Below are 14,910 nucleotides of genomic sequence, written 5' to 3' on the forward strand. Positions count from 1 at the left end.
GTGGCGCGACAAACGGGGAAAATGAAAGTAAGAAGTATGGTCTCAAAAACATATTAATGTAAATGAATGTAGAAAATTATTCCATTCAAAGAAGGAGCACTTGAAGCAAATAAGTATTTACATACTCCACAAATAGGAGCTGCACGCTTCATTTTTTCATGCTTGTTTTGTGAAAAACAAGGAGACATATGACTTTGATCACCAAATTTGTTTAATATGTAACTTCACAAATGTAGCACCAAAAACGGGTCAACATAACATAGAAATCTGGCACCAAAAGCATATTACTGTAAATTAGTGTAGACAATTATATATTTGAAGAGCGAACACTTGAAGTAAATAAGTGTTTACATACTTCATAAATAGGAAATGTGTGCATCATTTTTTCGTACTTGTTTTGGGAAAAAAGAATATGAATGAAATTTGTCACCAAAAACATATTAATGTATATGAATATGAAAAAAAAAAAACAAAGCAGGAGCACTTGAAGTAAGTATGTATTTTCATACTTCATTGATATTAACTGCACGCGTCATGTTTTCATGCTTGTTTTGGGAAAAAAGAGCACTGATAAAATTCATCACTAAGTTTTGTTACAATAAATGCGACACGTTTAACGGGGTTAACATAAGTGAAATCTAGCACCAAAAACATATTTTTGTGAATGAGTGTAAAAAAATATTTTATTCGAGGAAGGAACACTTAAAAGTAAATAAGTTATAATATACTTTACTGATACGAACTGCGCGCTTCATTTTTTCATGCCTGTTTCGCTGGAATAGAAGACGGAGGAAATTGATCATCAAGCTTTATTACAATAAATGTGGCATGATAAACGGGGTTAACATAAGTAAGAAATCTAGCACCAAAAACAAAATTAAAGTGAATGAGTGTAAAAAAAAAACTCGTTTATTCGAAGAAGGAACGCTTGAAGTAAATAGATATTTACATACTGCGAGCTTAATTTTTTCATGCTTGTTTTGGGAAAAAAGAACACGGGTGAAATTGATCTTCAAGTTTGGTTACAATGTAGCCGCTATTATTTTTTAGGCTCGCGCATCTGATGCCAAACGCTACCCATGTAGCGCAGCAACCGCATAAATAAAAAAGCATGAAGTGAAATAAACCAGGAAAAAAAAAAGATAAGGGTAAAAGAGAAACTGACCTCTCTATCTGGATTGAGAGCATCTTCTTCGGAGTAGCCAAGACTTCTCATGTGTTTGAGGTACGTAGTCGTGATCGGCAGGCTGTAGTCGATGTGCAAGGAGTCGACGTCGTCCCCGGCCGTCGTGTCGAGAGAGCTGAGGCTTTCTGCGTCGATCTGCTGCTCGTTGTCATGGTGACCCGTCGCTGTCTTCTGCTGTTGCTGCGTCGGCGCTTGCTCAGCGCCCAGATGCATTCGCTTCTGACAGTCCGTACAAGACATCAGGAAATGGGTCACAGCTTCGCGGGGAAGAAAAGAATACATCTCTGCTATCTGTGAAAGGAGAGAATGGAGTGGAAACTCAATCGGACACAATTAAGTCACAAAGGTTTCATACATGCATAGGGATATTGATATATTGAGTAAAAGAATTTGAAACAAAAGTAGCATCTCTGAAAAAGGGATAGCTATATAAAAATAAAGCATTTTCTTTTCTTTTTTTTTTTTTTAAATCTTGACGATGTTTCGGTAAAATGCTTTTTCAAATTTTATTTTTTGATCCAAGTAAAAACTGAATGGATATATCCTTAAAAATAGCAATTAATTTTTAATGGTTTTATCCATGCAAGAAAAATGATATACGGAGTACAAGAATTTTTTTTAATAAGAGTAGCAATCTGTGAAAGGGGATATCTTTAAAAATAAAGCATGTTATTATTTTTTTTTTTTTATCTTGCGGTATTTCCGTAAAATGCTTCTGTAAATTTAATTTTTTGACGTGAGTAAAAACTGCATGGATGAATCGTTAATTTCCGTGATTATAAAGTTTTTAATATAATTTAGAAAGGTTTTATCCATGCATGAAAATTGATAGACTGAGTCGATTTGATTGGCAAGAATTTGAAAAGTAAAAATGTGTGAAACGGGATAGTTATGAAAATAAAACATGGAATTTTTTTAACTTCGGGGTATTTCGGAAAAATTCTTTTGCAAAATTTTATTTTCTGTCGCGAGTATAAATTGCAATGGACATATCGCACACCTAATACAACACCACCACGAGTCAAAAATTGTCGATTTTGAGTTATATACATGTCCTGGTGCACTTTTATTAGTTCTATTAAAATGCAAGACAGCCAAAAGAGAAAAAAAATCTTATTTTTGTGATGTGTCAGTGTGTTACTATAAGAATTTAAGCTAGGGCGCATTACATTTAAATTAAATTTTTCTCGAAAAGTAGTTTTTGGAGAAGTGGCAGTGTTGTACTAGGTGTGCGATATCTTTTATGTCAGCAATTAGTTTGTAAAGGTTTTATCCATGCGTGAAAATTGAAACACTGAGTAAAAAATTTGAAAAGTAGAAATATGTGAAAGGGGATAGTTATGAAAATAAAGCATGGCATCTTTTTACCTTTAGGGTATTTCGGTAAACTGTTTTTGTAAATTTTATTTTTTGACGCGCGAGTAAAAACTGCAATGTTCATATAATTAAAAATAGTAAAAGAAAAATGGTATACTGAGTTCAAGAATTTGAAATAAAAGTAGCAATCTGTAAAAAGAGATAGGTAAAAATATAAGATGTCATTTTTTACCTTTGTGGTTTTTCTTTAAACAATATCTCTATGAAATGCTTTTGTAAATTTTATTTTTTAACTCAAGTGACCATTTTAATGCCTTCACGATAAGAGTTAAGTTATAAATGTAGTTTGTATACATTGCTTGGTGAGAAAAACTTTATTTTTAAGAAAAGTAGAAATCTGTGAAAAGAGAAAGATTTAAAAATAGCATTGTTTACCTCTGTTGACATTTCAGTCACTAATATTTCCATGATTTTTTTTTTTTTTTTTGACTCAAGCAAAAATTGAAAAGGACGCATCCTTTATAAGATGTTCTTCCAAAATTGACGACGCACAATTTTCTGTATGATAACCTTGATTTCTAGCAGGGACTACATTCCTCTCTTGATAGTCTTAAGCTCAAATTATTTCAAAGATATATTCTTTAAAATTAAAACAATTTTTAGAGACAAATATGACCTTTGTGAAAGGAGTTTTTCCAAAGGTCATATTTGTTTCTAAAATTTGTCCAAAGTTGGTTAATTTGAAAATGTTAAATAAAAAACCATATTAATAAAATCAAGTTATTTGTGGTAAAATAAATTGATTAGAAAAAGGGGTATGGTAGGTTAATATGAAAATAGCCAATAATTAATATTTCTATGAAATTCTTTTTTTTTCGACGCAAACAAAAACTGCAAAGGATATATTATTTATAATGACAAGAAGTTCTTCCAGAACTAAACGAGCTCAATTTGTCATAATTCAATATTAGTTTTTAGTTGAAGCTGTATCCCTCTTTCGATCGTCTAAACATCAAATTATTCGGGAAAAAAACACTTTCAAGGATAAAACGTTTTTGGTAACGAAATATGACTTATGTGAAATAAAAACAAGTGCGTTAATATGAAGCAAATAAGTTCTTCCAAACAAAATCGCAAGTCTGCATGTTTTAGTAAACTAAAGTTATTGTTTTTGATTGTATTTGTAATGAATGAAATCGTAGGGAAACTATCATTGCCAGATGTTGCTAGTAGCACATTGTAAAAAAAAATCAAAACGTTACTGATTATTTCCGTGGAACGTTGCGGGATTTCAGATTTTAACCAATTTCCATGTAAAATCAAGTATGTTTGGAAAAAACTTTTTCTGAATTGTTTCACGCTGCACGAATGTAGACTCCTCAATGGTGTGAAAAATATTTTTAGCTACCAGTTTAAAGATTAACTGAATGTATTTATTAAGTGTATCGTCTTGCATTCAATTACGGTTCGCCCAGGTAGACTGAGCTCTCATCTCTCAATGAGAATTCTCCGTATTCTTTAGAACGTTTTGCCTAAGCTCTCAATGAGTAGATCTCCATTTTCTTTAGAGAGATTAAAGAATAATTTCATGAAGGTTACGGATTTTTAGCGGGAAACGTTCCTCAAATTGGGCACATGAGCTGCCCATTAATTTCCAGTAACGTTTCTGAATCGTTTTTACAGTGCATGTTCTACTCCGCATCTCACATAACATTTAATGTTGATATCTTTAATAATGTTGTAAAGTGGAAAAAAAAATCTCTTCTGTGTTAAAATCACCTTTTTTCATCTAAATAAAAGTAAATAGCTTTTAAACGTTTTAATTTGTCTTTTAAATTGTTTCTTTATTTTTAGACAATTCATAGCTTCGAATTAATATCTTAAAATTTCATTATTAATTGAAATATGCTTTGTTAAGGTTAACATTGGCTAAGGAATGAATCTGCTATTTAGGTTAAAATGTATTTATTTATGTTTTTAAAGCCACTGTTTACATTGCTTAATTAGTATTCTAGCACTAGTTCATGACATGGGGCTAGTGTGGAAAAAAAAAACCTTTTTTTAAAAAAAATTAAATAACTGTTTGGTTAAATGTTTTTAAAATTTAAATTGAAATACGCGAAAAAGTGCAAATTATTATAAAAAAAATGTTAGGTTCATTAAAAACAGTATTTAGTTTTTTTAATCTCCAAAAATGCAAAATTTGATCACACTAGCCCCCTTTTCCCCTACATGGCGTCTCTCCCACACGTTATGGGAGAGATGGCCTTTTGTCAACTTGCAATTTTTATTTTTTTAATTCTTTTTATTTTAGTCGAAAGCTCGTTAATGGTAAATTTAATGCTTAATAGTAGTGTAACTTTAAAATTAAACATAAAGGGTTGATTTATATTGCATTTTTAATTTTTTGTCAAATTTCTACAAAAAGTATGGCGCCTCTCCCACTTTTACCCAATATATTTTTGAAATGTAAATAAAATATTCTCACTGAAGTTATATTCTCTGCAAAGATACTATACTTGCAATGAATCAAGTTATAGAGATTTCTTACGTTAATTGAAGTCTTCAGGGTAAAAAGGGAAAGTCCACAGATTAATATTTGCGCTTTTTTTATTTTTATTTTTTTCTTTTTTGTAACCTAAAGAAAGTTTTCTCCCTTAAGACAGATTTTCTGCAAAAGTACTGTAATTGAGGTGAAACGAGTTGTACAGATTTATTTTGTGTGTCAAAGATCTGTGGCAAACATATATGTTGACTTCGAATGATAGACATTTAAGCAGCTATCATTCTTTATGGTATTATTCTTTAGTATTAAGTACTTTTCATCTGTTAAATTTATTTTCAAATTTCTGTAAATGATTTTGAAGCTAAATCCCGCAAATTGGGTTATTTTCCGCTAAAATCTAACTTGTTTAGCATTGTTTACCAAGATATAAATGATTTCATCGTTTATCATAAGATGACATTCAAAATAAAATCACAACATCTGGAAGTAAGCCGTGATACATGTACTGTTACGAAATAAAACAAAGGTTATTAGATAATTGCTGATAGTTTCATCAGAATTTCAAATCAATACTCATCCTCTGAGCCTTTCACGTCAACAAAATATCTGGTATTCCAGATAGTAGAAACTGAAATATTTACTTAATTGGACAGTGTCAAAATATAAAAGAGGAGTTCTTTTTCGCCTCTTTTGACTGCTCTCATTTTCAATTACAGATTCAACAATTCCGTTGATGGCGATTAAAGTATTTAGCTTAATTAAATAATGTCCGCCATTTAGTGATAACTTCGTTTCTTCCGACGTTTTACTTTCGATTTTACCTTAAATTATTTGATTAGTGAGATTAAAGTATTTGACTTAATTGAAGAGATTCAGAAGTTAATTGATCATAACATTTCTTCCCTGCTTTTATCGGAAGCTCTAGCTCTGAATATTTGATTAGTAGAAGATAAAATATCTTGAATACATTTAGTATCAGCTTTTAACGCCCCATGCATTTAGCTTAACTTTCCCAGTGTGTTTTTATTTATTTTTTGTGTGTGTGTGTGTGTGTGTGTGTGTGTCTGTGGTAAATAACTGTTACATTTGGCTCTTGTTTAAGAACCAACTTTGAATTTCATTGCCTTATTTTTGACTAGGCTCTAAAGATTTTCATTATTAGTTAATCCGTTATTATTGAGTTTTTATTCCATTATGTTTTCATAAATTTAAGAGTTGCTAGACAGTTTTTTTTTCTTTTTATATCTTTGGTTAATAATTACCGCAAAAAATTCTTCAATCATATTAGTTTTGTTACTTTTTTTATATTAAACATGAGAGTAAAGATTCTTGAATGTTGTCTGACTTTCCATCGTATAAAACTACATGAATAAAATGAAAGTGCTTGGGGTTGAAAACAAGAAAAAGTGCTATTAGAAATTCAACAAGGGAAGATTAAAACTAGAGCATTTTCTAAATGCTTCTTCATTTTTATTCAAATTCAACTAAAAAACTCATATTTTAAAAGCGTATTACATTTTTAACGGAAGATATTTGTAGCACTAACAATAACAAAAAGAAAACAAATGCATATGGTGTGTATTCTGGGTCAGAAGGTTCTCTTTAGTTCCTAGACATTTGCAAAGAATTGACTTCGAAACAATAATTAATCGAGTTATTTTGTATCATTCCATCGTCATCTTTAAACTAATTTCACATCAGTTTGTAAAATTCTCACAGAAAATATAAAATTAAATACGCAAATTACGCTCTACAAAATACTGGGAAAAGTTTTGTTTCAATTTTCTTATTCTTGCTCCAGACGTACTAGATAAATTGCTGTATCATAATGTTAAATGACAAACTTTTGAAATTTTTTTGAAGAAACTGCTAAGTTTTTGATGCACTTTAAGGCACTTTTGTGTTGTGCATTTGTTTTATTTTCAAGATCCATTAAGCAACTGTTATTGTTATTTCAGATATTTGAGGCCCTCAAAAAAATCGAATTTCTATGAAAATGCCATTTTCTTCATTAACTATACTTAATAGATGTAGAGAAGTCTATAAAATATCTTAAAAGCGTCTAAAGATTCATTAAAAAAACTTAAATTTAACCCTAAAAAAAGTAACTTCCATCGCCGCATCCATGAATATACACGTATAACATGTCCTTTGAGTAATTAACACTACAGGAATATAAAAACCAGGCGAATATCGATTCAACCAAGCATTCGTTTCTATCATATTAATATTCAGTCTCGTTTAATTTCTATTGCATTGCTTGAACAAAATTTCCGTTTAAACGAACAGAATGTGCAGTCACTTTAAGTTCGTTGTAACAGAGTCTGTCTCTTATTTTTACTATGCACAAAGAAACAATGTAATGTCTACTTAAGATTTCGTTTTTTACTGGTAAAATAAAATTGGTGCATTAGGAAATAAGTACATGTATAGTACTTTGAAATAGGGTTAAAATTTCTTTAGCGGTAAATTATTCTTGAAATTTTTCCTGTCCTTACGTAATACATTTTTTTTCTATTTTTAAAAAGTAAAATATTTATGATACTGCGTAGGATGCCTTATATATTTTACAAACCATGGTCCATGTTAATGTCCTGGAGTAACCAAACGCAGCGCTAATTTAAAATAGTGAATTTAACAATTGTCCTACACTGTAAAAACGATTCAAAAATGTTCCTGGAAGATAATAGACAGCTGATGTGCCCAATTTCTGCCGGTAACATATCTCGCAAAAACCAGGAAAATTTTTCCGATAAAATTCAGTAACCTTCCTGAAATAATCCCGTAAAAGTTAGAAATCTTTCCGTTTAAAACCAGACGTTTCACTGGAACTTCAAATAATCTTAGTCCAAAGGCTTGACTCCTTTCTGATTTTTCAAGACGACAGTTCAAAAGCAATATTGCAACCATGACCAAAGCTAAGCCAGAATTGCAAGTACCAAGCATTTCACTTGCAAAGCTACCTAGTCCAAGGACTTATTCGCTCCCTTTGTGAGTTTTTACAACGGAGAGAAGTGTGCATTCGTGCAACTTGTAGCAATTCAGGAAACGTTTTGACAATGATACTTGATATTTCCAGGAAGTGGATAAAAACCATTAAAATCCTGAAACGTTACCCGAAAATTCTCAGTAACGTTTCGGAATTTTTTTAAAGTGTATGCTCTCCGTATTCTAGTCTTTTTGCTCTTAAGGAGACACAGGTAAAACTCGAAAGTGCTAATAGTCATTTAAAATCAATACTTATTTTTGATGGTTCTCTTCTGGAAGCCATGATTTAAGTCAGAAGTTATTGAACGTCTACTTTTATAAGTCAAGTGGTGTGTCAGATGGCCGTCAAATGTAATTACAGATTGCGTTATAAAAGCATAAAAGGAAAGCCCTTTATAATGACACATTATAAATCCCAACTTAGACCACTGTCAAAAACTATCGACTCCTCGTCAAAAGATTTATTTCAAGTTTTACTCAGTAATCGGTTAAGTCTACGTCTAGACAACTTAGTGTATTCGTTCAGTGACTTGATTATTCGGTAAATTAAAAACTTGAACACATATGTTCAGTTTAGATAAATGTTCTATTTTTATCATTAAGTCACAAGTATGTTAAGTTTACTGAAAGAGTCTTAATTGCTTCAATATAATAGAAATGGAAGAGAAAAAGTGCTCAAAAATAAAGTGACAAATGCATATTTTCCTGTACGGCTATATAATTCTACTTCGCTCTTTTGTTACAAACGTAACATGAACCATTAGAAAAATGTTTACTTATAGTAAAAATAATTTCTTTGATATACTACAGCGTGTCTATTAAAGATCTTCTCCAATTTATGTAATTTGTTCTTACGTTTTTTTCCCCTCGAAGTGGGCTAGGCCAATGTCATAATAGTATAAATGATTTGGTAGAAATTGATTCTATTTGTTTAAGTGGTCACAGCACCTTTCAAATTTTTTTTTAAATTTAATTAAATTCTATTTTTTGTTGCAACCATAACATCCTTATATATTATTTCTGTAGCCTGTTTTTGGTTTCTACGCCAAATTTCCCTCAATTCTTGATCGATTTCTTTGATTTACACCTTATTTTATAGCTTATGGTGCTGGCTACTGACGAAAAATAGACCCAAGGTCTGAAAATTGTTTCTTTTAGCCGAAAAACCTGTTTTAAAGAACCAGAATAAGGTTTTCGGTCAAACTTATAACTTTAATTTGCGCTATGTCCGACAGAGCTGAGTAGCTTGATCGGCAGAGCGTTCTCTTCGTAACCAGGAGATTACGTGTTCGGGCCCACGTCCGAACAATCTGCAACAAAAAAATTAGAGAAATAACGCGTATTACATGAACACTGAATTAAATGGATTACAACTATGAGGGAATAGAATAAATGAGAAGGAAATGCTCCTTGCTGATATGAAAACATTCAGTGATTTTGTGCTAAATTACTTCGAAATTGCACGTGTTTTCTTTCTTTCTTTCTTTTTTTTTTTTTTTTGAAGCTTTGGCTCTGGAAAGAAAATTAAAGCATAATGTAAGCGAAAATATAAGTAACAGGTTTAAGATTTCAGACTACAATAGAATTGTTTTTTGTTCAGAAAAAAAATAATAAATCGTATATTGAAATATATATTCTTCTAATGAGTTTTTGACTCTTTGTACAAATAAATAAAATACTACCTCAATTTGAAGGGTAAAATATATATTTTTTCTTCTTTTTGCTAAAAAACAAATAGCTTATCACATTTTTACTACATTCGAAAGCATAGTTCAATTTATTTTGTATTTTAACCGTGCTGCCATCTAAGTTATAACGGTTTAAGCAGCCTGCGATAACAAATTGTAAAAATTTTCAAAAATAAAAACATTCTTCTTCAATATCTTATCTTATATATTAATCCCCTCTCATTTTAAAACTTATCAGGCTGGCCAATGACGAAAAAAAGACTTACGGTCGAAAATTCAAGTTTTCGAAATCGCCTCTTGCTGTTTCAAAACCTTGATGCTGCCTGTAGTTCTTATGCATTTTTTAAAGCAAAGTTCTAATGCAGTTTTCCATTTTTTACGTCGCTTTCGGCAAAAAAAAAAAAAAAAAGCCTGTGTGTGTGTTCATATTTTAATAAAGCTTAACAGCACTGGACTTAGTTGTTCGGTTAAATTGATAAGTTTTTTTTGGTAGAGCGTTCGGCTATAAACTATCTGAACTTCGGGCAAGCTTGGGCTGTCCGACATAATATCAAATTTATATTAGTATTACGCATTACATGTGCTCATAACATACACACCTAATAAAATAAATGCAGTGGGAATGCTACTTGGTGTTTCGACTCCTTTATGCAGGCTACAGTTATCATTCGGATAAGTTGATTGTTAATCGAACTGTGTTCTTTGAATACATCCAGACCACTCAACATAATGTAAGCATAAAAAAGTATTAGATTTACCTAAAGAAATCCTTTTTGTGCAGAAAAACATTTTTATTGTATGCTAAAATGTAGATGTTTCTAATAGCAGTGTTCGACCTTTTGTACAAATGAAAAAATACTACGCCCGATTAAAACTACGAGTTTCACTCAGTAAACCTTTAATTTTTTATTCGCGCGAATACGATATAAAGCATTAAAAGTATTATCAACTTCATTAGCAAGAAATTATTTTCTACTCCTCTGCTTTCTGCTGAAAAAAAAAATACATTTTGTCTACGTTCGAAAAATTACACTTAAGAACGGACTCAGTTCAACTGGTTTTGGTTTTGAATTTTAAGTGTTCGATTAAAAGAGAAACATGTGAGGGCATTTAAGCCGTAACGGTTAAAGCAACCTTCTATGTGAAATAGTTCAATATTCAAAGATAAAAACACTTATTTTCAATCAAATTTATTACTTCTCTAGAATGTTTGTTTCAATCGCTACGTGAGATCTTCGTCATTCTTTAATCAAATTCCATGCTTTGCGAATAATTTTAAATCGTATCATGCTGGTTAATGACAAAACACAGATGCATGATCTTATTATTATTTTTTTTTTTTTTTGGCAAAAAGCTTTTTTGCTGTTTTTTACTACGCATTCCTTCAATGAATAGCTTTCGAAAAGGAAGGTGCAATTGCTAGGTTTGTTGGGGTGTCGGGCTGTTAGTCAGAATGGCGCCAATTCGAATACGTGCCAATAAATATCTCTTTAATGTTTCTTTTTTTCCCGTCAGATGCTGACATGTGCAGGACTGTATTTGCCACAACCTGTTTTTTCACATGCACAATTATTGCTTTTTCACGAGTCACCACTCAGCCACACTTTTAATGACATTTATGTTTGCATTGAAAATATGTACGATTAAAAGGGGATGCCTTCTCTTCTGCGCTTACTTTTTTTTCGGTTCTTCTTTATAATGTTCTTCCTTTGAAATTCTTAAAGAGCGAAATGCCTTATGAAACGATTTGAAGCACAGTGCGGAGTTCCGCACGGGTCGACTAGTGTTTACTTATTTTGTAATCAATAATTTATTTTTAAATTTTCCAAATATTGCCTACTTTTTTTAATTCAAAAAACTTAGGAAATTTTCAAATTTTAAAAATCTCTTAGGCTTTTTTGTTTTTAAACTAATATAAAAAAAAGCTTTTTGCTAAACGATTACAATCATTATCTCTTAAAATCTGTGCATTCAATTGCTTTTGTGTTTATTAGAAAATTGTCTGTGATTAATTATGTAAAAAATCGTAATTTTTTTCATAATTCATTCGTAGGTTTTTAAAGTTATAACATGCTCTAAACATTTCAGTAATTTACAGCATGCTTATCCAATGCACAATTTTGTTAAATATATTATCCCAATCTCAAAAAGTATTACTTTAAAGCTGTATCTTTAATAGAAAAAAATCCTTAGGGATACTTATGACATGAAAATATATATATAAAGAAAAAAAAACGATCATCGAGAAAAAACAATTTAAGTCTTTCTTTTGCATACGAACACATAGCGAGCATGACCTAAAACCATTCATAACTTTTTAAATATTTAAACTAAACCAATGAAACTTCTCCCTTTGTTTGGACTAGTGTTTAGTTTTGAAATAAGCAATAAAAAATGCTTTGATCGTTTGATCATTTGTGAGGTACTGTAACCCCTTAAAGCTAAGGAAATATTTTTTTTAAAAATAAGTTATCATAAATAAATACCAATGTAGCCCTCGTGCTACTATTTTTTTTTCCTTTATACGTTACACTTTAGGTAACAGTAATTTTATGTAACAGTAATTTTATCATATTTTTATTTATTTTTCCTTAAAACAATTGCCGTAAAATTCTAAGAACTTATGCCTTTAATCATATCAATATTAACAGTATCCATTTGATAGTCATCTACAAAGGAACACTAACTCTCCTCTTTAAAGTAGTTTTACATTTTTCTTAAAATTCCAATAAAACGCATGTGGTTAGTACTTCGACTTAGTAACGACGTAGTTCACAACTTTACAGAAAGAAAAGTTTTTTCTAACAAATTAATGAGAAATATTTCTCTGGTGACCCCATTGTTGTTTAATTTCACAAGTACAGCTAATTGCAGATGTGTGTGTGTGCACTGTAAAAAAATTCCGAAACGTTACTGTTTATTTCCGTGTCATGTTTCGGGATTTTAATGGTTTTTATCCACTTCCTGGAAAACTTAAGTATTCTTGACAAAAAGTTTCCTGAATTGCTACTAGTTGCAAGAATGCATACCTTTCACTGTTGTGAAAAATATTTTTAGCTCCCAGTCTAAAGATTAACTGAGCGTATTTATAAAGTGTATCGGCTTTTCTGCAAGTAAGGCCCATCCATGCAAATTAAGCTCCCAAAGGGAGCGAAAAAGTGTGGACTGCATTGATTTGGAAGATTTGCAGGCAAGTAAAATTCTCGTTACTTGAAATTCTGGTATAGCTTTGGCCATGTTTGCAATATATCTCTTTTAACTTCTTTTATAAATCAGAATGATGCTAAGATATTACTTCCATTGACACGATTGGCTTTAAAAGGGAAACTTTCTGAATTTTTCAGACGGCTTCCAGGATAATATCAGGAAGGTTACTGAATTTTAGCGGAAAAAGATCCTGGAATTTGCAAGATATGTTACTGGCAGATATTGGGCACATCAGCTGCCCATTATTTTCCAGGAACGTTTTTGAATCGTTTTTACAGTGTGTGAGTGTATACTACCTCTTCCTATATTTGATGGGTTGCTTAAACCTTATCTTTAATTACTTGTGAAGAAGTATTCAGCCCAATCTATTGAAGCGTCAAATGAACATACTTGCAAGTTTTGCACACACTTTTAAGTACTACCACTAAAATTGTTTGGTATAAAATTAAAAATAAAGACTTTAAAACATTCATTACATGAAAGCTCAATATTTATTCGTTACTTATTAAATGCTAATAAATTGATGGAACAAAGTAAGATAAAATGATCATCTCAGTCAAAAACATAAAATAAATTAAAAAAATTATAACTCAGAAATTGAAAACACGTCTATGGTGCGTTGAGAATTTATCTAAACTCCTTGCACTTTGAGACACAAATACATCACTGGCGAAAAGTATAGGAAGTAAATATTACTTGTAAAAAGACAATTAAACACATAATACTCCAAACATCTCCCCCCCCCCAAGTACAAAATAGATACTATGTAGTACGTAAAATCTATAAGAAATACGAAACGGACTGTACGTGAAACGTTGTTGTAGTGTCATAGTTAATGATCATTAAGGATTGTCCTTCCCTCGAGAGGTTGTACTTATAGTATTTATTAATATATAAGACAACACATGAAATATTAACACCTCAAAAAGAGGAAATCACACGAAAGGTTAAAGTGGGAATCGAAAACACGGCCTTTGGCATTCAAAGGAAAGCTTTTAGCTCAAAGCTACCAAATGCCCCAGGTGAAGCATTGACACCCGGTTAGGAAATTATTCATTTGACGTATTTTAGAATAAGGCAGTGTTCTAGATTTAGCATTCGTTTAAGGTTTTTTTATTACGGATTTTAGTCAAATTTACTGAAGAGATATAAAAAAAAACATTTGAGATTCGTACTTACCGCTTTATACGTTCTTTTTTGGCCAGCATGTTTTCCTCCTCTGCCGTCCATTTCGACATGAACCCCATAAATAATATCATAGAAATTTTCCACCACAGCAACTTTTTTGTATACCATGCTCTCTCCTCTCTCTCCGCAATTCGTCTGTAATTAAAAAATATACAAACTTTACTACTAATAAATATCATAAAATAAAAATCTCAGTATGACTTGAAACAAAAATCATAATGCATTACGCATAAATACAAACCTGTATCAATACTAAATCTCACTAAGTTATGGTTACAATGTGACTTGTGACAAAATGAATGATTCAGGTTTGCTTTATGCATTAAAAAAAATTCTACAATTGAAAAAATTCATACTTGCATTAATAATGAACCTAAAGAAGTAAAAGATACATAACAAAATGCATGATCCAGGTGTGTTTAGTGCATTAACAATATTGTTTGTAACTGTTAAAAAATAAAACTTGCATTAATAAGTAATACCAAATGAAGTAAAAGGTATACTATAACTTGCTACAAAACTTGCGAGGCCTGCCCGTTTAATAGTTTAAAAATTTTGTTCGTAGAATATTTTGTTGAAGAGATTTTTATAGTTTAGTGTCTGGTTTCCTCCAGATTTAATTATCGACAACGAGTGTGTTTATTTAATTTGATGTGATCTGTTAAAGTTCTGAAATCCTGTTGTGAGTTAAATGTTCGAAAGTTGATATTGATGAATAGACAAACTTGAAGATAGCAAAGACGGATCTTTCAAGTTACGTGCTCTTTTATTATTGTATTTTTAATATACCAAACGAGTAAAAGACGAGGCAGAAAAGAACGTACTCTAGA

General features: G+C 31.0%; 1 protein-coding gene across 1 annotated transcript in view; it reads right to left on the reverse strand.

Annotated features, from left to right (window-relative positions):
• LOC129231541 (nucleolar protein 4-like) overlaps nucleotides 1-14,197 on the reverse strand; it is a 63,963-nt gene extending 49,766 nt beyond the window's left edge. The window contains exons 1-2 of the mRNA XM_054865883.1: nucleotides 14,072-14,197; nucleotides 1,166-1,477 (exon numbers count right to left, since the gene is read on the reverse strand). Of these exons, the coding sequence (XP_054721858.1) occupies nucleotides 1,166-1,477; nucleotides 14,072-14,188 (429 nt within the window). The 5' untranslated portion in view covers nucleotides 14,189-14,197. The remainder of the gene's footprint in view (nucleotides 1-1,165; nucleotides 1,478-14,071) is intronic.
• Between the last annotated feature and the right edge of the window lie 713 nt (nucleotides 14,198-14,910).

Source organism: Uloborus diversus, chromosome 10 (assembly GCF_026930045.1).
Source record: "Uloborus diversus isolate 005 chromosome 10, Udiv.v.3.1, whole genome shotgun sequence".
Lineage (NCBI taxonomy): Eukaryota > Metazoa > Arthropoda > Arachnida > Araneae > Uloboridae > Uloborus > Uloborus diversus.